This window comes from Pseudoliparis swirei, chromosome 21 (assembly GCF_029220125.1).
Source record: "Pseudoliparis swirei isolate HS2019 ecotype Mariana Trench chromosome 21, NWPU_hadal_v1, whole genome shotgun sequence".
NCBI classification, from domain to species: domain Eukaryota; kingdom Metazoa; phylum Chordata; class Actinopteri; order Perciformes; family Liparidae; genus Pseudoliparis; species Pseudoliparis swirei.
The window spans coordinates 6839470-6863255 of NC_079408.1; the positions used below are offsets into that span (position 1 = coordinate 6839470).

Below are 23786 nucleotides of genomic sequence, written 5' to 3' on the forward strand. Positions count from 1 at the left end.
CCCATAAGTGGCTTACCACCTGAGAACTTATTCCAAAAGGGGCCGCTGGGTGAGGAGCACCGACTCGCATAAATAAAACAATGGGCAGATTAATGCAGCGTGGCGTCTTCATCACGCCGAAGAAGGTTCCTGCGTAAACCGTGTGTATTAATTAACAGTAAGCTGGTACAGTCACATGGTTCAATAAGCAAACTTAAGAGCAATCAATTCCAACGAGTTCAAACATAGTGTGAGATTCTCGCCGGTGCACAACAGGTCAACTGAACATTCACGTGAAATTAGTTTACAAGCAAGCTCACAATAAAATGTGTAACCCTCCTGTTACCTTTAGGGTCAATTTGACCCCATTCAATGTTTAACGTCGGTGTTCTTTCGGGTCAATTTGACCCCAGGCTGTTTTTCACTGTGTCAAACATATAAGAAATATCAACTTTTTTATATATTTAAAGGGCTATTTAGGTAGTCAACAAACAAACATAAAGTACCTCACACTTAAACTTGGAAAACAATATTAATTCTAATCATTTTCTGGAGGTTTTAATTGCTGGGGTCAAATTGACCCGGAGGGTAAAATATGTCAGTAAATCTCAAGGTAACAGGAGGGTTAAACATTGAATGGGGTCAAATTGACCCTAAGGTAACAGGAGGGTTAGAAAAAAAGGAATAAATAATGAACGCGAGCACAATTAACTTTGTCTCCATTTTTTCTTATAATTAGTGCCAAAAAAGAAAAGAAAGAAAGAATGTTCCAGGGAAGTTCCGAAGAAATAATAAAAAAATGATTGAAAAAAAACTAAGTGTCGTCTTGTTTGTCTTGTTTAACCCCCCCCGCGTTTATCTTGAGGGGGTCTTTAAAAACTATCATACGAGAGGTGTGTAGACGTGTTGTTGGATTCCTCTCCACACAACGCCGTGTATTGGCAGCGGTGGGGAAGCGGACCGTTGCAGATCGGTGATCCATTCGGATGCCGCCCTCGAAGGTTCTGAACGCATGGGAATCCCTGAGTGATTACCCGGGTAAACAATCCATGTGTGAAAGAAAGTTTTTTACCGCCGCTTGTTATTGGATGATATTCATCATACAATCAGTAAATAAGCGTTAATACTTTATAGTTGCCATTTCCTGATACACTAAGAACTAATCCTTGTTGAAATTGAAAAGAAGGTCAGTCACGCTAGCAGCACCGCGAACAACTAACGTACGGATGACACATTCAGGTACTTTACGATGCGTTCAGGCTCTGTTTGTAGTGGGCAAATGTCATTGTTTTTTTTTGTAAATTAAAACATCGTGATGTTTTTAAACTGTAATCTTGTAAAATGTTGTCTAGGCGAGAAGCTTGAATACATCCAGTTGTTTGATGGGGATGTTTTCACAGCTAAATTAATCAAATAATAGAGGGATTTAATTTTTTGCATCAATACAATAATAGTAATCTGGATTCATGTAAACAAGCTTGAGATATAAATTACCCCACACTAGCTCTAAGCAGCTTATAACACATCATTCAAACGACTAATGCCAATAATTATTTGCAACAATAAAATAATAATAATCTGGATTCATGTAAACGAGCTGCCGGAACAACCCAAAACGACAAAAGAGGATCTTTATCGGCCGATCGGTACGGATCACCGACTAATGGCAAGATTGGATCCGTGGCTCATATCTGGGATCGATCGAGAGTTTTATGATCCATCGCGCAATTGGCGGTTCTTCCAATGTCGTTTTTCTTCCGTGCGCCGCGTGTGTATTCTGCTTCATCAACGTGTGCGTCGGCCCGAGACGGCGCGAGGAAGCCAAGAGGTCGGCGGCGTACGAGGGACCCTTACCTGCACACTTCTTACAGACGACCACGCCCAGATTGACGGAGGCCCACTCCGCCTGCGGGGCGCGGCAGTCGGCGCAGCTCCTGTTGGCCTCGTTGAACCAGATCTTCTCTGCCACTTCGTAGTCGCAGAGCGTCTCCACGATCGATTCCTGGACCGCTTCAATCCACTCCTCCTTCTCCCGCTCCGACTCGGCCGTGAAGCTGCAACAATGGATTTTTTTTGGTTTGTTTTTTGCCCCGCGTCACCAAACAAATGCCTCACAGCTATTGATTTGATTTGAGAGAGCAATTAAAAACAGCATAGTGCCGCGTGGCGGGGTTACGAGAGGTGTGGAGTTTTTCGGAGTTGCTGAAAGTGCACGCCCATGTGTGACGGCGATAGATTTGGGGAAATTGATAGCGGAGTGGGAAGAGGGGGGGGGGGGGGGCGACGGGGCAGGTAAATCAATCAGACTCACCTTGCACCATCAAAATCTATAAAACGCTAACACGTTCAAACGTTATTGTTCCATCCGGGACGAGCTCGGCCAATTGAAAAATGGGAAAATTTTAAAGCTACACAGCTACACAGGACTTACCGTGTACCGGGCACATAGAATTGCAGCGGGTAAGTAGTCAGATTTAGTGGTAATACAATATGCGGTTTTCTACATCTGCATTGAGAAAGAATCCTTTGTCTGAATTGTCACTGCAGGAAATGGTGCGAATCCAACTTCTTCACAAGTACAGCTTCAATCGAAAAGGGTCCGAGTATGGGGGGCGCGTTGTCATGTTCTGTCGTCCGGCCGCTCTGCGATCGCATGGAGAAATCCAATGAGAAATCAAATGACGAGTATTTTTTCACACGGGCGATAAATATTGCTTCCGTCCCCCGATTACAGCTGCTGCTTAAATTCTGCTGTAACCAAACTTATTAAAGCGCATGCAGGCACCTTGAATGATATTTTAGATACCGGCTCACGAGCACGCCGACTCGGGCCCTTCGTGCCCAGCATCAGTGCCCGTGTCCACATTTAGGCTACGTAGTCTTTTTTTAAGTAAAGTAATTTGCCACACACCATCTACTAATTAAAGTGATACAACCAGGGAGGTAAAACCAGCCATATTTGATTTGAACTAAATATGCACACAGCACACACAAACATTGTAGACGTGTGCTGTGTGCATATGCTCGACTGTCATAGCTCCCAAATTGGGATTATTTCAGGACACTCATTCACCCGTCTCGAAATCTATATATGCGCGCACACACACACAAAAACACACCCACAGACAGATGAATGACGCCATATTTCCATTACTGTCAAACTCATCCTGCAGGGAGAGAGAGCACAGCGTTCTGATGGGTAGGACAGTGTGTGGATTTTGAGCAAAACAACAGGGGTGGGGGGTTGGAGGCTTCCACACTTCCTCAACAACACTGTCGGTCGGGACAGCCGTCCATCAGCGGAGCAGCAGCCGGTGGGTGACCGGTGGGGTCACACTGGCGTGCACCGACACGCTCGGAAGCATCTGGCCCGGCTCGGACGGCGACGGCGAGGAGGAGCGCGGATAACGACACGAGGTCGACGTCGCTCCGCTACGTCTTCATTTATCTCGTTTGCTGCCGTTCTAATGTTCAGAAGGTGAAATGCAGCGCCTTTAAATGAGAGAGAGGATGAGAGACGAAAAAACAGAGAGAGAGAGAGAGAGAGAGACATAGTCCTATGTTGACGGGAAGAAGCACTTTAAAAAGGAGAAATGGGACCACTGGTCTCCATGGCAACCTGGCAACCGGTGTAAAGTCAAACAGAGGATGGGGAGGGGGGCGACGACGGGGGGTGGGGAAACGTTGTTGCCGCCAGCAGAGGATGTGCGCCCGGCCTCGCCAGGTAACCCGGCAAAGATCGATAGGTTGATTGGGTTCAGCTGCTCCGTGTCGGCCGTCTGAGGGGATGACTGCTCACATCGCGCCCGCTGAACTACAGGATGGCCTCCGAAACCACGGCGGAGCAACGGGAGGCGCCGGAGTGCGTGCGGAGGAGCCCGGGCCGCGGGGCGTGGAGGCCCGGTCTCGGGTTAAGGCCCGCTAAATTAATTACACCCCTCGGGACGACCGGTGGGTGAGGAGGAAAATATCAAGTCAAAGAATTATAAAATAAAAAAAGGTGTCGTGGAAGAGTAGAAGTAAAAGTATTGTTTTACAACAATGATGAAATTGCTGCCTCCCCCCCCCACCTGACTATAGTTATGACTAAGCTATTTGCAAGCACTTCTTTTCACAATATTTCATATATTGTTGAAATATGTAAATCACCCAAACAACCACCGGCATCGGGCGTCTTCCAGCTCGTCACGAGGCTCTCGTGTTTTTTTCAAGCCGATATAAACGGAACACACAGTGAGCATTCAGATGTAAAAGTTACACCGGTGCCCTTTGTCCCTTTTGCAGTTTGGCAGGGGGGCGGAGGGTGATTTCAGGGGGGGGGGGGCACCCTTATATAATAGTAGGGGAAACACTGGCACTTGAAAAATTGGTGAAACCACGATTATTATTTTAGAGAGAGGGCGTCTCAGGGTTGCATGTATGTTTGTTGAAAGAGTTAGTGGTCGCTCTAATCTGACCTCCTGGAACTAACCTTTAAATGATCTGCTGGGGGGGGTTGGAGATCATCTTGTCCCGGGCATGTGAAAGACCCACGACGGACCTATTCCTGACCATAACGGTGAGGAGATCCCTTCCTGGGACAATTCCAATGTTAGTGATGGGGGATAAAATCCAGGTTGCCTGATAGAATTTGGTACTAAAAACACTATCGCTCTTGATATCAGCGTTGGCGCCACAGATGGGAGCGACCAGTAATTATGTCAGCGTACATAGGGGGACATAAGTTTCAGGTCGGACTTGAAACAATCTCCCCCTGAAGGGTAATTCTCTCCAAACTATAAACACTTGCCCTTGCGATGTCCAACAACGCCGTACAGATACAGCAGCGTCGGGAGTTTCCAGCTTCCACCTCGCTGCAATGGAGTTGAATGAAAGTGTGTGTGCGGCTCAAATCTGCAAGAAAAAAAAAAAACGGCAACATGTCCTTCCAAAACAACGCCTCTCCCGCTGCAAAGACCTCGCTAAACCTTCATTAAAAAAATAGTTTCTATCTACGGTTGAAAAAAGAAAAAAAACGATGGCGAAACTGCCCACAGTTTTCGATACGCACCCGATAAACACTAAACAAACACGGATTTTCTCCAATATGCCCTTGAGCTAGGCATTTATCTGCAGCTTTACTCTAGCAGAGGTGCTTTCTGATCAAGGGCACGATGGTTTTTTTCCCCTTCCTTTCTTCAAACCTCAGTGTCTTTTGCTTGTGCGCTCCTCTCTGCCTCATTGTCATTCTCTCTCCTCCAAAAACAAACAAACAAAAGTCTGCCGTTGCACCTCCCACAGCGGGCCGAGCGCTCCGTCCATTTAACGGCAGCACAAAAAAAACACAGAGAAGCCAAAGTGAGTCTCCACAGCTTAGAGTGATTAGATGAGTTTCTCACTAATCCCCACCTTGAGCAGGTAGGGGAACGCTCCCCGGGCTGCCAATCGATTTGATCCACACACACACACACACACACACACACACACGGAGAGACCCTTTCAGCATTGACCTCATCAAAACAATTCAGGAGACCTGAGCTCATTTTAATTCCGCCTCTTTTATTTTTTGTTCCACACAATGGCAATTACGTCCGACGTATTAACGAAGCTGCCGAACTACGGGACCGTTAAAGGAGCCGACGCAAACGGATCGATCGGAATGAGGGTGGGGGGGGGGGGGAGAGACAATCTTTAGACGAGGCAAACAAAAGCGAAAAGGGTTCAAAAAATATATATTAAAAAAGAAGAAAATAGTGAACAAGCGTACACAAACAAACGAGGCGTACTTTGTCCAGGCGGCGGCGACGGTCGTATTCTAAATGGGACGTTACGGCGCCAGCAAGCAGCGCGCTCATCGGTTGCAGACCGGAATCACCTGAACGGCTTTGCACCCTACAGAGGGGCACATGCACCTGCATGAAGCACCATGGGGAGATATCATTTAAAAAGATACTCATCATTAGTGATTTTTTTCCTTCTCCTGGACCCTGTTTTCAAAAGAGATTTGAGGGGAGAGGACACAAGAGCGCTACTAAAACGCAGTGAATACGAAGCTTACGAGGAGATTCTCTTTGTCTCATTAGAGCAGAGTCCTAACTTTGGGACACGCCCCCTCCTTACGTCCACGATTTAGGAATTGCTTTTGGGCGAAGGTGAATCTCACCGAAACAATTTCAAAGAACTCGCTGTATAACTGGTGTTGGTGTTCACCTTCACACACGTGGCCACAGAGTCGCCTTTCAGTGCACACAGCACGCCACGCGCCGTGAACATGAGGTCGCATGAGGTCACATGGGGTCACATGAGGTCACATAAGGTGACATGAGGTCACATGGAGTCACATGAGGTGACATGAGGTCACATGGAGTCACATGAGGTGACAAGGGGTCACAAGATCACATGAGGTGACAAGGGGTCACATGAGGTCACAAGATCACATGAGGTGACATGGGGTCACATGAGGTGACATGGGGTCACATGAGGTCACATGAGATCACATGAGGTGACAAGGGGTCACATGAGGTCACAAGATCACATGAGGTGACATGGGGTCACATGAGGTCACATGAGGTCACATGAGATCACATGAGGTGACAAGGGGTCACATGAGGTCACAAGATCACATGAGGTGACATGGGGTCACATGAGGTGACATGGGGTCACATGAGGTCACATGAGATCACATGAGGTGACAAGGGGTCACATGAGGTCACAAGATCACATGAGGTGACATGGGGTCACATGAGGTCACATGAGATCACATGAGGTGACATGGGGTCACATGAGGTCACAAGATCACATGAGGTGACATGGGGTCACATGGGGTCACATGCGGTCACATGAGGTGACATGGGGTCACATGAGGTCACATGAGATCACATGAGGTGACATGAGATAACATGGGGTGACATGGGGTCACATGAGGTCACATGAGATCACATGGGGTGACATGAGGTCACATGCGGTCACATGAGGTGACATGGGGTCACATGAGATCACATGAGGTCACATGAGATCACATGAGGTGACATGGGGTCACATGGGGTCACATGCGATCACATGAGGTGACATTGGTTCACATGAGGTCACATGAGATCACATGAGGTGACATGGGGTCACATGAGGTGACATGAGGTCACATGGGGTCACATGAGGTGACATGCGGTCACATGAGGTCACATGAGGTCACATGGAGTCACATGGGGTCACATGAGGTCACATGAGGTCACATGAGGTCACATGAGGTCACATGGGGTGCCTGCGTTTCCTTTCCTATAGATATTTAGACAAACTGCATGTTTAATAAGGCTCTTGGTCATCCTGCTTCAGACCCGATAGGCCACAGATAGTGACACACCCACTTGACCCAGATGTTTGGGCCGCTTTCTCACCGACTCAAACGGAAACAAGCGGGTTAGGTACGATCCAACCCGCAGGAAGCCAGCCGAGTTGTAAAAACATAATGAATCGACCACAGAATTTATGACTACAGAAAGAGAGCTATGCAGTTATAACAAATTCCCCCCCTGGGGATGAATAAAGTATCTACCGATCCATCTATGTATAATACGACAATGAAGTCGATCGGTCATCTGTTGGTCATGAATCAATGACCAACGTTTGCCTGATCATTCGGAACATTGAAAAGGAGTTAAGGAGCGCGATTCTCTGTGGCGGTTTCTATCTGAAAGGTCAATGAAATGTCACGCCCACCCGGTAACGGCTGTCATCGTAATGTCGGGTATGAATCTCATTCCCCCCCCCCCCCCCCACGCAGGTCCCCGAAGATCTGATGACGCAGGACGACAGCGACGACCTCCATCCGTCTGTGTGACATCATCCGGCTCTTGGTTCATAAACACAGAAGCAGGACTCTTTGACCTCAAAATTTCATGAATTCCATTCAAATGAATCATAATGATAATAATTATTGAGAATTTCGCCTTTTTTTCTTTATTTTTTTAAACTTTTGATATACTTAATATATGTATTGTTTTCCTATTTGCACATTTCACCGAAAAGCAGGAAGAAAAGACAGCAGATACGTTTTAAAGCCTTGAAAACAAACCGGTTTGAATTAATCCCCCAACTGTCCAGGTAGGAAGACAAAGCCCCGGTTATTTTCTTTTTTTTAAAGCCCAAACTGATAGGAAGACGTGAATATTCTTCAGCAGCCCAAACTCTTATCGCATTGTGAGACTCTTAATACCGAACATGCATAAGAGAAGATTAGTCGTGAATAAGGAAGCTTTATGAGATACGATTATTGAGATTAAAAGACGTGAAACTTGGTCTATGTGAAGGGCATTCCCGTAACTGCATCTCAAATGAGATGACGATGCGGGGATATGTATTTAAGGAAGGAATATGAAATCATCCCGCTGCTCCCTACTGACAAATGTGGAGGTGGGCGACGTCCGCCTGTGGAATACATCAGTCTGAGGGGTGTGCATTCAAAGAGATTCCTTCTCTTACCATTCATCTTTTAGATGAGGAAAACCGCGACGTGTTCGCGTAAGATCAAACAGAACGAGTGCAGTTTTTTCTCTCTCTCACACACACACACACAATTAAAGACGCCATCATATATCAGACATTTTAGCATCGACAGCTCTTCGTTGTGAAAGGAGGGGGCGGACCCAGACGTACCAGAAGTTCTTGAAGGGCGTGTTGATTTCAAAGCCCCGGCGGTCCCCGTCTCTAATGTTGGCGGCCGTCAGTTCTACTTCGACAATCGCCAGGCCCGCATTATAGTCCTGGAAGACACAAACGAAAGAGAGATGGAGATCTATAGAATTCATATTCATCAACTGGGAGGTTACAGTACAGTCACTTCAAATAATCAACCTCTGGGATATTCCTCATGAGTCACAGAAGAACTTAAAGAAATAGCATCTTGAAATATACACTTATTTGCCGGGTTTCAGATGACCCGTGCTCTTCATCGCAATCTCTGCATGAAAGCCAATAAGCGTATTTAGGAGTCTATTTTTTTCTAGTTTCCCGACGGAGCGGTTTTCTTCGTCTTTGATTCAAGGATTAACCCTCATGTTACCTTTAGGGTCAATTTGACCCCATTCAATGTTTAATGTCGGTCTTCTTTGGGGTCAATTTGACCCCAGGCTGTTTTTCATTGTCAAACATATAAGAAATATCAACTTTTTTATATATTTAAAGGGCTATTTAGGTAGTCAACAAACAAACATAAAGTACCTCACACTTAAACTTGGGAAACAATATTAATTCTAATAATTTTCTGGAGGTTTTAATTGCTGGGGTCAAATTGACCCCGAGGGTAAAATATGTTAGTAAATGTTAAGGTAACAGGAGGGTTAAAGGACGATTTAAAAGTGCAGTTGTAGTCTATTTTCTACATGAGACAAAAACATGACAAAACAAAAAACGGTAGTGCAATGCGATCGTGCACTGTTTAAAAAATTGGCGTCCGGGGGAAACAAAACAATTCGCTGGAGCAAACGATCGGGGAAACGTTGTCCGTCAACTTTGACTGTTTGTTGGGAACAGAGTCCGTTTCCTCAAGTCTCGTTGGAGTCCTGCAGGGACGCCACGATGGAGCCGGGTCTCTGTCATACTTGCTCCAGTAATAAAACACGAAAAGACAAATAATGAAATACAAAATATCGGAATGTTCAAAGCACCCAAATGAGCAAATGTATTCCTAAAAATGGCCGTGAACACGTTAGGGTGCTCTTTTTAGGAAATGATAGACCCCTCTGAACAAGTTGGGATAACAGTTCACCTCATCAGAGTCTCAACGTCCATGGGGCTTGAATGTTATTTGGTCAAATTAAAACGAGCGAACAAAAAAACAGAAGACCGACCGTCACTGTCGTGACCTCCTCAGTCTGTTGTGCTGCCCGCTTTCCTCCTTTAGTGCGCTTTTCTTGGAGGAAATCTCACTGGACGGTCAGAGAGTCACATGTTAACGCACCAAACCGTCGTCAGCTTTTCCTCCTCACCAATGACGCACGAGCCCAGTTCGTGCGTGACGTCTGCGCGTGTGTGTGACAGAGAAAGTGTGTGTGTGTGTGTGTGAGAAACAGCAATGCTCTGCAAAATGGACCAGGTGCGTCTGGGGAATCCAAAGCAACCCAAGCTTTCAGTCTCAATGTTTTCCGAGGCCCATTTCAGAAATAGGGGTTAGATGCAGAGGCACAGTTTTTATCAGCTGCAATGTAACTCTGCATCACCCCCCCCTCCCCCCCTCCCTTCTCCACTTCACCCTCGGCACTCAGCGGTTATGACCATTTTCCATAGCCTAGAGCTCCGAGCTGAGGCAGCAACACAGACAGAAGACGTGCACCTACGCCCACGCACATATAGGCACAACGCAGAAAAAGAGCACACGAAAAAACAACCCCAAAAAACGATTACAATACAACAGAAACACAACAGGGTCCAACAGACGAGGGAGAGGAAGGCGGAGAACGTACGAAGTGAGAGAGGGTCTCGGTGATCCTCACAGAGAGCAGAGGGGTGAGCTGAGAGGTTGACAGGGAATGTGAGGATACATGTGTGTGTGTGTGTGCAAAGTGTGTGTGTAATTGGGCGCGTGTGTGTGTGTGTGGGAAGAGCCGGAGACAAACAGGAGCCGCGCCAGTGCTCCGCAACAGCGAATTAAAAAGTACTGCCGTCGCGGGGAGCGCTAAATGCTGCCATGCTGTGCCAGCTACGAACGCCTGTGTGCCGTCTGCGCTAACTGTTCTTCACCAACAAAACAATTTACACTAATTACAGCAAACAAAGAGAAGAAAATTAATGACACCATCTTTGTTGACTCTTTGGAATTGCGTGGCCTCGCAGAGGAAAGACATATGCGTATGTATGCATGTGTGTGTGTGTGTGTGTGTGTGTTTGAGAGAATGCCGCCGTGTCTCTTGCAGGATTCTTCGACTAATTGACGGCAAACCTCTCATCGGCGCCAATTTTTGCAGATTGCAACGCGGGAGGAAGTTGCTGAAACATTCGCGGGTGTAGGATTGCCAACCCGATCTTCCGGTGTTGTGTGTGTGTGTGTGTGTGTGCGCGTCGGTTCAATTGGGGCTAATGTTGTCGAATCCATCATTTGTCCATCATTAGCCCCAATTACAGCTCCTTCAATCAAATTTAGAGGACTGCGGTGGAAGCAATCGTTCTCCCCTCCGAACACTTTTCGTGCAACGCTCTTAAAACGGAGCGGGTGGGATGGAAACCCAGCGACAGGCGGGCGTGGACATCCCATGTAGCGCCGTGAGTAATTAAGGCCATGTGAGCTCAGACGACGGTCACATCAGAGAGAAAAGGAGCGAGAGAGCGCGAGTGTAACAGTTTAGCTCCACGCCTTCCTTTTTGTATTAGTTGTTTTCATCCTGTCTCACTAACTATCACGTCATTCCAGATCCTGCTTCCCATCTCGTCAGTCCAACTCCCCTCACCTGCCTCTGATCACCTCGTTAGTCCCTCATTCCCTTCACCTGGTCCTCACGCCCTTCTCACCTGCAGCCCATCCCCTCATTAGTCCTTCACTATTTAGCTCCCTCACTTCCACTTGTCCTCTGCCAGATTGTGTTGTGTTTCTCAGACCAAGCCCTCGAGCGTTCCGCTGTGTGTTTGTTTATTCGGTCTGTTCCGTTCCTGACAATACTTTCAGTGAAGGATCTTCATCAGCATTATCTGTCTCCTGAGTCGTGCATTTGGGTCCACCCTAATCCCGTCGCGACAGTGAGCGAGACGAGGGATTTGACTTTACGGCCAGGTCCTAATTGGGCTAAACATTTTTGATGCGAAGGCTCCTCTCAATTATAACCACGTGCGGTCGTTGCTCTTTTTGAATTCCAGATGTTCCTGGGGTTTGAAGACGCAGCGTGATGCGATAATGAGCGCGCTTCAAGGCTCGATTCGAAAGGCGCATCATCGCTTCCCCGCTCGGTTCGGGCCGAGTGACTCAACGCGACGCGCGGCTGTAATTTGAAACGCGGAGAGAATGAAAATGGTTTCCGTGTGTTACCGTAATAGATGCTCCGTTTCACGTCCGGAAGAGGAGAAACGCATTCCGCGCCGTACGTACCGAGCGCCGTGTCGAGAGGTCAAAGCAGTCACCTGTGCCTAATGACCCTCATCCCTCTCAGGCAGCCAATTAGAGCGCTGGGTGTTATCGGCCGTCCAGCCCTCGCCACTCGTTACCTACCCAATATGTGCCGTGGCCTCCTGCCCTCTCCAATTAATTCACCAGGGATGGAGGGAAGGAGGGATGGAGGGCAGGCATTAGAGGTAAAAATAACTCACCCAATTACAACAGCCAAGAGGTAGGTGACAAAAACGGCGCTTATGGAGAAAGAGGGGGAGGGGGCCCGAGGGGTAATGTCCGTATGCTTGGTTTTACGCACATATCATAATATACTAAACATTTCTAAACAAGGAAGAATCCATCAACTGAAAGAAAGAAAGAAATCACCTTAACTCAAGAAAACTAGGTGTACAGATAAATGGCCTGACTTTATTTCTTTACTCTATGGAAAATGATTTCTTCCTACTTTATTTATATTTGTGTTACTATGGTATTGTTTTTGTTTCTTTATTTGTATATGTGTATTTTTTTTAATTATTTTTTTTACATAGAATCAAACAAATTGAAATATGTGTATGTGAGATTCTGAACACTCATAAAATATAAATTAAAAATAAAAATAAATAAAACTAGGTGTGTATGTGGGGGGGGGGGGCAGGATTACACCAGCTCCCTAAAATCAATAGCCTTAACCTGGTAGGTGCTGAGCAAAGGCCTACTCTGAAGACTCCAGTCATGCATCACATTGTTATGTCTTTCTAAGTGTTGCAACGTCTCATTGTGCGACTCAGCCCCTCCACAGTGCCGTGCTGCTCTCGAGGAAGCCAGACACGTGAAGGCGACCTCGATTTCTATCTCCAATTACAAGTCCACTCTGCTTAGGATGCTCCAAAAGCATGGGGGTCAACATCATCATCCGAAGGGGTGGGTGCATTTAAAAAAAGGAGCACATACTCAATGGAGATGACAGACGTGTGATTATTTTTGAAACATCAAAGGACAGAGGTCAAGGAAAGCGAAGAGCTCTGGAGGAGAATAAAAGGACAACAAAGCTAAATGTAAGAAGACGAATAATAAGGTGGAATGTAGGGGGGGAAAAAGTTAGAAACAGAAGCAAGCTAGTGATGAATGCACTGAGAGTTAACTTTATGTTTCAGAGTTCAATATTTCAGGTGAAAGAAGAAAAAAAATGTGTTGAAGCCATTTCAATAAGTTTTACTGTGCATAACACGGCTTTCAAGACTTTATGAGTTTGGCTGCGGCTTCAATGAGAGTTTAGCTGAGTTGGAGCGATTCAACATTGAATCCCAAATGAGTCAATTCAGCACCGACCTGACTGGGTCTTCGCTTGATTCAAACTTTGCAAATCTGATTTGATGTGGAAATATGCACTCATTAGTTTCAGCCGTGCTAGCATCGTACGGCTAACTTTACAGACGTTAGCTTGCTGTTGAAATGTCGTACGGTCCCCGCTGAGCTGCACCGGCGTGTTTATGTCCAAACACTCGAAGAACTAATGAGGTTCCGCTCGGCCCTCTATCGGTTTATGTCAGCGCGCTAACGCGCCAAACCAAGATGGTGAACATTACACCTGCTCAACCTCAGCACGTCAACATTGCCATGTTAGCATGCTAACTGTAGCATTTAGCTCGAAGGGCCGACTCTTCGTCTCAAACAGACAAAGTCCGTCACTTTTTCTAAAGAGTTCCAGGAGGTTCCGTTCCTCGAAAAAATCAAAAAACAGATAAGGAAATGATTGTTTATGCACACAAAGCACATTTTTGGTCCAAGCATAAGCGGTGGCTACGAATGGGAAGTAGCACCAGGGCGATCGGATTCAGCGAGTGACGGTTCAGCCGATCGCATTCCAATATCGGACTGTAATACGACTTGTTCAAGACTGAGCGGTAAAACAACCCCGTGTTTCAAAGAACGTTATTATCTTTGCGAAACGGAGCTCATTACAAGAGGAAGGCCTCGGTGAAATGAGAATCACTCTTGTGTCGCAAACTCTACAAAACGGCCTTGCAGTCTGGGGACGATGTTAATTGAAGATCTTTAGAAGAACAAATGAGAGAGCGGGAGATTTGATTAACGTGGAGATTAATTAAATCCTCAGTCCCTCTGTTTCTGTACACTCTGAATACCTTTCCCAGCAGAGAAGGCTCCGCTGCATGTGCACGTTTTGTGAAGTGGCTTCAACCTCGCCGGGGGGACGCAGAAAGGACGAAATGTGATCGTCCAACGACCGATCGATCCCTCATCTGAAAACCCCTTGTGATGCACGACGCGATAAGACATGAAACAAGTTGCTCTGGTTGTACCAATCTCCATATGCAGGCCCATGTGAGATTATACCGTGTGTGTGTGTCTGACTTTCTTTACCTTGGTGCTAAAATGACCTTAAACACAGCTTCATCACAAGGCTTACGGCCCGTGAGAAATGGGGTGGTGGTGGTAGAGGAGGAAGAGGAAGAGCCGGGAGGATGATGTTTCCAATAGCTCGTTCATCACGTTAGATTAAATACTCCACTCCACTGAACTTGAACGGGGCAGCGGTCTGCTCCCTCCTCGGCGCTCTCCATCACTCTCGCTCCTTTCTCTTTCAGAACCACCGATGCTCATTTCTCACTCGCGTGACCTCTGCACCTCCACCCTTTACACTTCATCGTTCTACACCTATCTCTTCGTTTCCGTCCCTATCTTCTCTCGTCTCCTCTCTCCCTCCTCTCCCTCTCATAATCTCTCTCTCTCTCTCTCTCTCTCTCCGCCGTCTCAAGCTCTCAAGCTCAGAATGTGCTGACACGGAGTGATACCCAGAAGAGAAGTCTTACAACGATGTTTGTTCACGCTAATGAGGAAAATAATGAAAGGCAAACAACAAAACTAAAAAAAAGATAGAGCGAAATGAAATGAGAGCCGAGGAGGAACGGAGAGTAGCCGAGCGTGTGCGGCATTATCAAATATGTGTCGGGGCACTTTAAGAAATAGTCTCGCTGCGCTTGAAGAAGAAAAAACAACAACAACAAAAAAAACACGATCTCAGAGAGGGCATCTTGCCGCCGGGGCAGGAGGAGGCAGAGAACAGAGAACATGAGCGGGGACTATCGGGGCTTAATTGGACTCCGATGTACACGATATTGTTGGGGTTCATGTTTCCTCTTCAGGTCACGCCAGAGCGGGAGAGATCTGATGAGCACAAGCACAAAGGGCGACTTGGCCCGGGAAGCAGAGAGGGCCGCGGCGGTCCGACGAGCACCGACTGCACTGGAGGATCTGATTGGGATTCATCGGCAATAGTATCAACCCGGAAGAAAAGAAACGAAAAATGATATTATTACTCGTCTTGGAGAGAAGCCTCAGCTAAAATTCACACTCTACATACTTACACTACCGTTCAAAAGTTTGGGGTCACTTAGAAATGTCTTTATTTTTCAAAGAAAAGCACTGTTTTTTCAATAAAGATAACATTCATCAAAAATACACTCTACATTGTTAATGTGGTAAATGACTATTCTAGGTGGAAACGTCTGGTTTCTAATGAAATATCTCCAGAGGTGTATAGAGGCCCATTTCCATCAACTATCACTCCAGTGTTCTAATGGTACATTGTGTTTGATAATCGCCTTAGAAGACTAATATCTGATTAGAAAACCCTTCTGCAATTATGTTAGCACAGCTGAAAACAGTTATGCTGGTGATATAAGCTATACAACTGGCCTTCCTTTGAGCTTGAAGTTTGAAGAACAAAATTAATACTTCAAATATTAATCATTATTTCTAACCTTGTCAATGTCTTGACTATATGTTCTATGAAATGTTCAATTCATTTGATAAATAAAAGTGTGAGTTTTCATGGAAGACACGAAATTGTCTGGGTGACCCCAAACGTTTGAACGGTAGTGTACATGCGTTTGAGTTGTCTACCAGAACATTTCTTCTCTTTTCTCTAAAGTCCAAAGTTCGAATGGGCGTCTATCCGCCAAAAATGGAGCACAGTTCATCCCAGGACCCTCATGTTCACCCCTATCACGCTGGGTCAGGCTCTTAAAAAACTTTCTGTGGTTCTTTATTGGTTCAATGTCATCATAAATTGTGAAAAGCTTGTTGATATCTCATTGGGTTTAGAGGATATGGCCCAATGAACTTCTAAGGGGTGTGGCCTAATCTGTAAATACTCATAACTCCCAAATCACTTGGCCTATCCTCACCAAATTGCTAGCCTATGTCCACATAGCATCCCCAAATGTACTGTGGTGGTTAAAATGTTTCAAATTGTGTGCTTCCACAACATATATACATAGGGTGTATTAAACTTTTCCATTGTGTTATATTAGGCTTAAATTACATCTACAAAGATGATTGAGAGGGCACACACACACACACACACACAGCTCTCTCCCTCAGACAAAGATCAACAACGCCAGACAGAGATAGACCCAGCGGCCTTGTGCTGCTCCAGTCTTAACCGGTAAGGAGGAGACTGCAGAGCGAGGACCAGGAGGCTCAGACACTATTTTTTTAATATTTAAACATGATGGGGCGCTGCAACTAATCGCTCAATATCTGCATTTTTAACGTTTTTTTCCCACATAGCCAACTCCTCATTTTCGCACATATCGAGTTACTCTTCGCATCACACATTCACAAAAGATCTCCATATCCTTCACCCCCCCCCCCCCCCCCAGTGGGCTTCAAATGGGGCCCGTGATTATTATCTCCCCTCCCTCCCCCCCCGTTTTCAAAACAGAAAGCTGTCATCCTGCGGAGAGGAGGTCCCGGCGGCGTTGGGAGTACCTGTTCTGTTTTGCAGAGCCTGACTTTACTCCCCGCCAGGGACACCAGCACTCTGCCTTTGTAGCCGCGGAGCTCCAGCAAGCCCCGCTTGTTTGTGGAGGAGGGGCGGGAGAGGCTGTCGGCGCGCTCCTGGGAGCCGCGGGCGGGGGGGCGCGTGGCCGTCTGAAGAGTTTCCATCCACTCCTGGCGCTCCCCTGGGGACATGATGAGCATGAGTGAGAGACAGACACGGGGAAGAAAAAGAAAGGAGCAGAAGAAGAAGAGGGAGAGGTGCGAGCGTGCGACGGAGAGAGAGAAAAGCGCGAGAGGAAGAAAACAAGAGAGAAGAGAAGAAGGCAACGAGAGATCAGGGCATCTTAAAGTCTTTGGCTCGTCGTGTTAATTCATCACTTTTACATCCCTTCTGTGAGCTAGGCCGGGCGTGTTGGCTACTAAACCCCCGGTTGCATAGGCTGCTGATATAACAAAAAATCCAGTCTGAGAGAGAAGGAATTTAAACACGGGATGAGCTGCGATTGGTGTAAATGCAGTTAGCCCCGGGAAAAAAAAATATATGAATATCCTGCACAAGCTGAAAAGTGCTGAAAAGTCTGGCACTGGAGATATGGATAGTGGTGACTCGGAGATTTGCACGCCTCCAGCAAGATGTGGCCGGGGTAATGAGAGTCAAACACACCACACCTCATTACAAAAAAAAAAAATATTGCCTCTAATGAGATGCCGCCACACTTCTGCAAATCCACTCGTTCTCTCGCTCAACCTGGAACACGACGGAGCAAAGTCACAGAAAGGCATGTCGGACGCACGCGGTGGTTTCCTGTTCCAGTTGACTTACAGGCAAACTTTTTATTCAGGAATCCTGAATATGCGCTTGATGGCGGGGAAAAAAGGGACACTACCATCCAACCAGTTTAGGATTCCTTCTATAGGCCCATGTGTATAACACACACACACACACAGTCAAAAGCCATTTGTCCTTGAACGCGACACCGAATCCCTGATTTATTGTGAATTACACCGGATTACCTCACGGTAGTGGCAGGGCTCATGTATAAGGCGATGCGTCGAGTGTCATCCGGGGTTTACGTTCCAACGACGTGCCCTCAAAAGGCATCTCGCATATCTTCCCCTGCAACCTTTCAAAATGGACATAAAAGACGACGGGAAGCCGCCGCAAAGCCCATCAAGACATCGCGCTATCAAAGTGGAAAGACGAGAGATACCAGAGGATTGTAAACACACACACACACACAGACATCACAGGTCCAACGCAGCAGCGCCCACTGTGGTAACTGTTCAATACAAGACCGAAAAAAAGGAGAACAAATAAATCTGTGAAGTGTTAAAACTAAACAATTGGGGCAGACCAGCCAGTTTGAGAAAAGGCAACAAGACACTTTCCTTAGAACTCATCATCCAAAATAAACAACAACTCCGAAGATAGAATGACAGACGCTTTTCTGAAAAAAAAAAAGTGGCAAAGCGATGCTCTCAGAACAACAGCGAGCACTTGTTTGGTCACCCGGAGGCGTCACGACCCCCGGTTTCAGAAAATTTATTTTTGGATTCCCATGAATTTGAGCAAACAACAGGATGGAGGATGTCATCAATGTTCCCCAAACACAGGACTTAATTTCCCAGCGGTCCCCTTGTATTTTATCAAACTGTTCAGGGCACAGAGGAGAAGCCCTTAGTTGGTGTAATCACTTCATTTTATCACCCATTAATGTGCTTATTATGGGCCAGCTCTTCGCCAAGAGGGGGGAAATTTTTTTTTTTTAAAGGCTACACACACACATCATGTCCCCAAAATACATTCGCTATGTAGGTTAAGGAAGCATGTGGAAATGTTTTGTCGGTAGTTAACACATTATGCTGTTGAAGCGTGCCAATTCAAGTATAGAGAGAATCATTGTTTTTATTGCCTTTATAGATTGCCAAATTGAAGAAAAAAAAATTACAAAATCCTCTTTTTTTTCTTCTGCCACTTTCTTCCCAAAACTCCTCTATTGAACCAAAAACGCCTGAAGCGGGGACGGACTCAAATGTCTGGCGCAAAGCATCCCGGAGGTAACGGCAGGGTTCTTACACATTTTGACCGATGGATTTCCAGGACTTTAAACCAAATTTCCATGACCAAACTGAAATCTCGGTATAAACATGAAAAATGTAGAAAATGTTGCGTATTGAGAGCGTACGCCGGCTTATAATTTGAGCGTCTTTCTTTAAAAAACATTAATTATTTCAGACTCGGCGTAAATGAACATGTGATTATAACACATTTCCATGACTTTTATGATTTAAGTTTTTTTCCATGACTTCTCCAGGCCTGGAAATGACCATTTTAAAATTCCATGACTTTTCCAGGTTTTCCATGACCGTACGAACCCTGTGACGGTGACACATGTACTGGACTGCAGACTGAGAAGAAGATGCATGGACATGGGTCACCTGTGTCCGTCGTGGAGTCGCACAATAACCGCAACTACGTTTGACGCTGGACGCTTTCTCCTGAGAAGCGAACACGAGGCCAGTTCCTTTTCATCGTGTGCTCGCAGTGCGGAGGTTTGGTTTAGTTTCAGCTTGAAACGATTCAAAACTTTCTGTCGTTTCCTTTAGTTCATAGCGTCGTGTGATATTTTAGAATCGCATTAAACGAAGCTTCCTTTCAGGAACCAGGTAGCCCCGAGTTACCCGAGGCATTGTTTCCGTCCCACGTGCTCTACTCCGTGTATCGTTTCTCAGTCGGCATCAATCACAGCTGCCACCGCAGCGTGTGTGCACCGAAGTTAGAAGTCCGCTTCACATCCTGGAGGAAAAAAACAACAACCCGTGAGCGGCGCAGCGACACAATTAAGACGGAAACACAGCGGCGGCCTCAAAAAGAAGGACAAAAGGGGGTAAATATAACCGTTTTAGAAACTTATTTTCCCAGTTTATGAGTTTATTGAGTGTTAAAATATCCGTGGCAGATGCGATGCTAAACTTCAATGAAGAAATGACTGACCCACAGTATTTAGAGCCAGAGGTGAGGCCCTCGGAGATGCTTTGAAATGAAAAGTGAGTTACAAATAAAATGCATTATTATTATTATTTATAACACACTTGTGCCAAAGTGAGAAACTGTGAATTTGCTTGACACTTGATCACAGCGAGGCAACCAAGATCTAGAGTTTAGCAAATCATATTCAATGCTGCAGGACTCAAGTGTTTTCCTACATTTAAGCACAAATATGTGTGTTTCTCTTGATCTTTGCCTTCGCGACTGCGCGGCTCATCATGCCGCTGTTTTCTCTCCTTTTGGGTCGAGCGTATTTCAGATCCTCCTCAAGTCTATCTCGGATCCGGCGAGTCCTGGTCTCTATTTTTGAAGATTCACTTTGTGTGAACAGTCTGAAAAAGAAAAAAACTCTCCACGCATTCATTCACAAATATCAGTTCATATTACAATATCGCACATATTCTAACGACTTGTGTGCATCACGTATTATTTTAAGAGAAGCGCTCTTTTTTTTCTCCTCCCTTCCTCTCTGGTTATCCAGAGCCAACTGTGAGCTTGAGTTGCCCCTCAGAGCGACCTGCTGGTGTGTCCTTGAATCTCTCTCCTCCTGCTGAGTGACAGAGGGGGGGGGGGGGTCTTCTCAGGGACTTGTCAGTCACTCCGTGGCCACTGTCAACCTCACGGTGCCCTAATTTGACCGTAATTAACTTTCTCGACTCAGTGACCTCCTGACCTCAGCGGCCCTGGTGCACATGTGCCCATCTTGGAGCATGGGAACATATCCACCCACATCTGAAGGAATCTCTCCTCTGTGAGTATCACACACACACACACACACACACACACACACACACCTGAGCTCCAAAATACTGGATCTGCTGTCTGGTTCCGAACTCACCTCTGGTCTGCCCCCCCCTCCCTATATTCTTATAAATTTACAAAGAGCTGGCATTAATAATGAACGGCCTACTCAATTATTGACTGCTCTTTACATCATGAGGCTTTAGTGTTCCATTCCCGCCTGTGCTTTCTTGACTTCCATTACCTGTCCTGCGCTCACTTATTTGCCTGTTCATTCTCTCTCTCTCTCCTCCTCCTCCTCCTCCTCCTCCCCCACAGGCTGTCAATCCGAGTTTGTGGGGGGGGGAGGGAGGGAGCTGGAGCGAGGCCCGGCGGCGGGTGGATTGAGAGAAACCCAAAGTGTAACCGAGGAGACGGCGGCACGCCTGCATGTGTCTCGCATGCGACTCGCCTCAGGTTTTCGGCGCTCACACCGTCTCGCACCTGAAGCGCCGGCGTGCTTGCCGAGATTATCTCCACTCAAGTTTGACAAACATGCCCCTCACCTCCTTCCTTGTGCATATTTTTTTTTTAAAAGACCCGGCAGCCGCATCTGGATCCGTACGGCCGTGTGTTTGAAAGACTGCTCCGCTTTACACGCAGGGAGAGGATAATGCTCGTTGAAAGTGGATGAGATGAGATCAAGGTCCACTTAGCGGTCAACAGAGATCTCAACCTCCCACGCGGCCGTCATGCAATCAATTTAAAGCCTAAATACAAAGCTTGAGATTTCCTTTGTTTTTTGTCGTTTTTAAACCTCTCACCCCAACATACGGGCACAAAGCATAATTAAATGTGTGCATTACTCTTCGATTGGCTAATGCCGATGGTATCAGCCAATGGTACATTGCCACAGGACATGGAGGCAATTTAAACTCACCATCATATTACACGCTTCAGAATTCTTTACTGTATTAAACTGATAGAAAATGTATGAGAAGCGTGCACGTTAATCCATTTGAGACCTCGGGATTCAAGCATTATTCGCCAGAATTAGGACGGGGTTTTGGGTTAATTTGCTTTCCCCGACACCCATCGACTGGTAACTAACTGGTTACCTTTTCATATGAAGAAGAAGCTAAACGACGTAAAATAGAGGAGGTGCTTTACTCCGCCGCTCCATTGACTCAATGAGCTCTGGCGCTATGAGTGCTATATCCCTTATTTTATTTTCTATTGGATTTGTCCAGGTTTATCGGCCCATTTTTTATCAGGTCACGGCTGCTGCCGAACAATCATATCAATCTTTATCGTTTCATATATATATATATATATATATATATATTTAAAAATATATATATATATAAATATATATATATATATATATAAATATATATATATATGAAAATATATATATACAGTATATATAAATATTTATATATATATAAATATATACAAAAAATATATATATTTATATAAATATATATATCTAAAAATATACGGAGCTCCACTCAACCGTCTCATCGCTTGTTAATACGAGCTATGAAGCCAACACTAAATGTTATTCAACGTTAAATCTCGTGCTAATGTGAAATGATCCAGAAAGCGAAACATGTCCAGGAAGTTAATACAACTTTCCACCCACTCCGTGTCCTCCCGAGTTTATACTCCTTTCACCGTTCTCCTTCTGGCCCCTTCCCAACCATTTTGTTGCTATCTCTACTTATCCTCCACATCCGTCTCGTCGCCCCTCCGCTGTCATCTCAAACTAGACGAACGTGTGTTCCGAGCGGCCTTTTGTGGAAAGGCAATTGCCGAAGCATCAGAATACAAATCATCAACATTTCTTTACACCATAAATCCCATCTTCTCCCTCGCAGCACATTTGTCTCCGGCGCCGTCTTCTTGTCCCGACCGTTTTCCCGTCACTCTGCGCCGCGTCTCTTCCTGCCAAACTCGACTTTTCCCCCTCGCTTTCTTCTCCTCCCTCCCCCTCCCCCCCATTGCTGCTCTTCTCCTCCCTCCCTCCCCCTCTTCTCTTCTCTCCCTCCGCCTGCCCACCTTCTTCCTTCCATCTCTCCTCTATCTCAAGCTGACAGTACCTGAGGGAAGAGGCCACCTGCGGACCAAGTGGAGAATCAGTCGACAGCTGTGTGCACACTCTCTCCGGTGGCCTTCAATTATTCACTCGCCCCCCCATCCTTTCCCCCCCCCATCTCTCCATCTTCACTCTGCTCTTTTCATCTCTCCCCGCCGTCTCTGCCTTTACCTCTCTGTTGCTTCTCCACGCCGAGATTGCGTGCCGGCCTCCCTCCGCTCTGTCCATTCCTGTTATTCCCTCATTTAAAATCGCTTCTTTCGCTTGTCCGTCGTCCCCCCCCCCCCCTACTGCATCAGCCCAGCAGCTCCATACCTCCACTTCACTAACTCACTCCGTCTCTTTCTCTCCGTCTCCTCACGTCTCTCTCTTTCTCATGTGTTTCCCCAAAGATTGATGACTCTCCGCCACGAGGCGAATGGGCCCGTTTAAAGATGCATGAGAGGATGAGGCCAGGATTTATCCTCCCTCTCGTCTCTCTCTCTCGTCTCCATCTCTCCTCCCAACCCTTTCGCCCGACAGCAGCAGCCACCTCCCACGGATCCCAGGCGGTCAGAGGCCACCTCCGAATAAGACGGCCCTCTCCCCTCCGAGAGCGACGTACGGCGATCGGCTGGCTGACAGCGTGATGAATGACGCCGCCGCGGACCCGCAACTCATAAACGAACACGGAAGGGCTGGCAGACGTCGATACGGCGCCGCACTGAGTCGACGGCATGAGGAGGAGGAATCGCTCGTGCTCAGTGCGGTGATAGTAGAAGGGATACAATTTATATTTAAACGACAAGCTACACACAAGCATGCATTAATGTTTTGTAGACTTTTAAGCTGTTTAGAGATTATATGCGTCCCTGGCCTTGTTTTAATAAACACCAGGTCAAGATTGTCGCCGTTGCATATTCAAATATCAACCCCACTAAATAAATTCCTTATTCTGATGCAAGGCGTCAACAGAGTGCACGTTTTTTTTAGAGGTCAATCACGCTGACACTGCTCTCTACACTGGGATGGTGGAGCGAAAAGTCACTACGAAATATTATATATGTTATTTAACCCTCCTGTTACCTTTAGGGTCAATTTGACCC

At 46.3% G+C, this 23786-nt stretch overlaps 1 protein-coding gene across 6 annotated transcripts in view; it reads right to left on the bottom strand.

Annotated features, from left to right (window-relative positions):
- arap2 (ArfGAP with RhoGAP domain, ankyrin repeat and PH domain 2) overlaps positions 1-23786 on the bottom strand; it is a 116627-nt gene that overhangs the window by 67581 nt on the left and 25260 nt on the right. For all 6 annotated transcript variants that reach the window (XR_008835237.1, XR_008835235.1, XR_008835236.1 and 3 more), the window contains exons 9-11: positions 16823-17016; positions 8608-8714; positions 1834-2033 (exon numbers count right to left, since the gene is read on the bottom strand). Coding sequence is in view for 1 of the 6 variants with exons in the window: in XM_056443226.1 (XP_056299201.1) it covers positions 1834-2033; positions 8608-8714; positions 16823-17016 (501 nt within the window). In the remaining 5 variants the exon portion in view is untranslated. The remainder of the gene's footprint in view (positions 1-1833; positions 2034-8607; positions 8715-16822; positions 17017-23786) is intronic.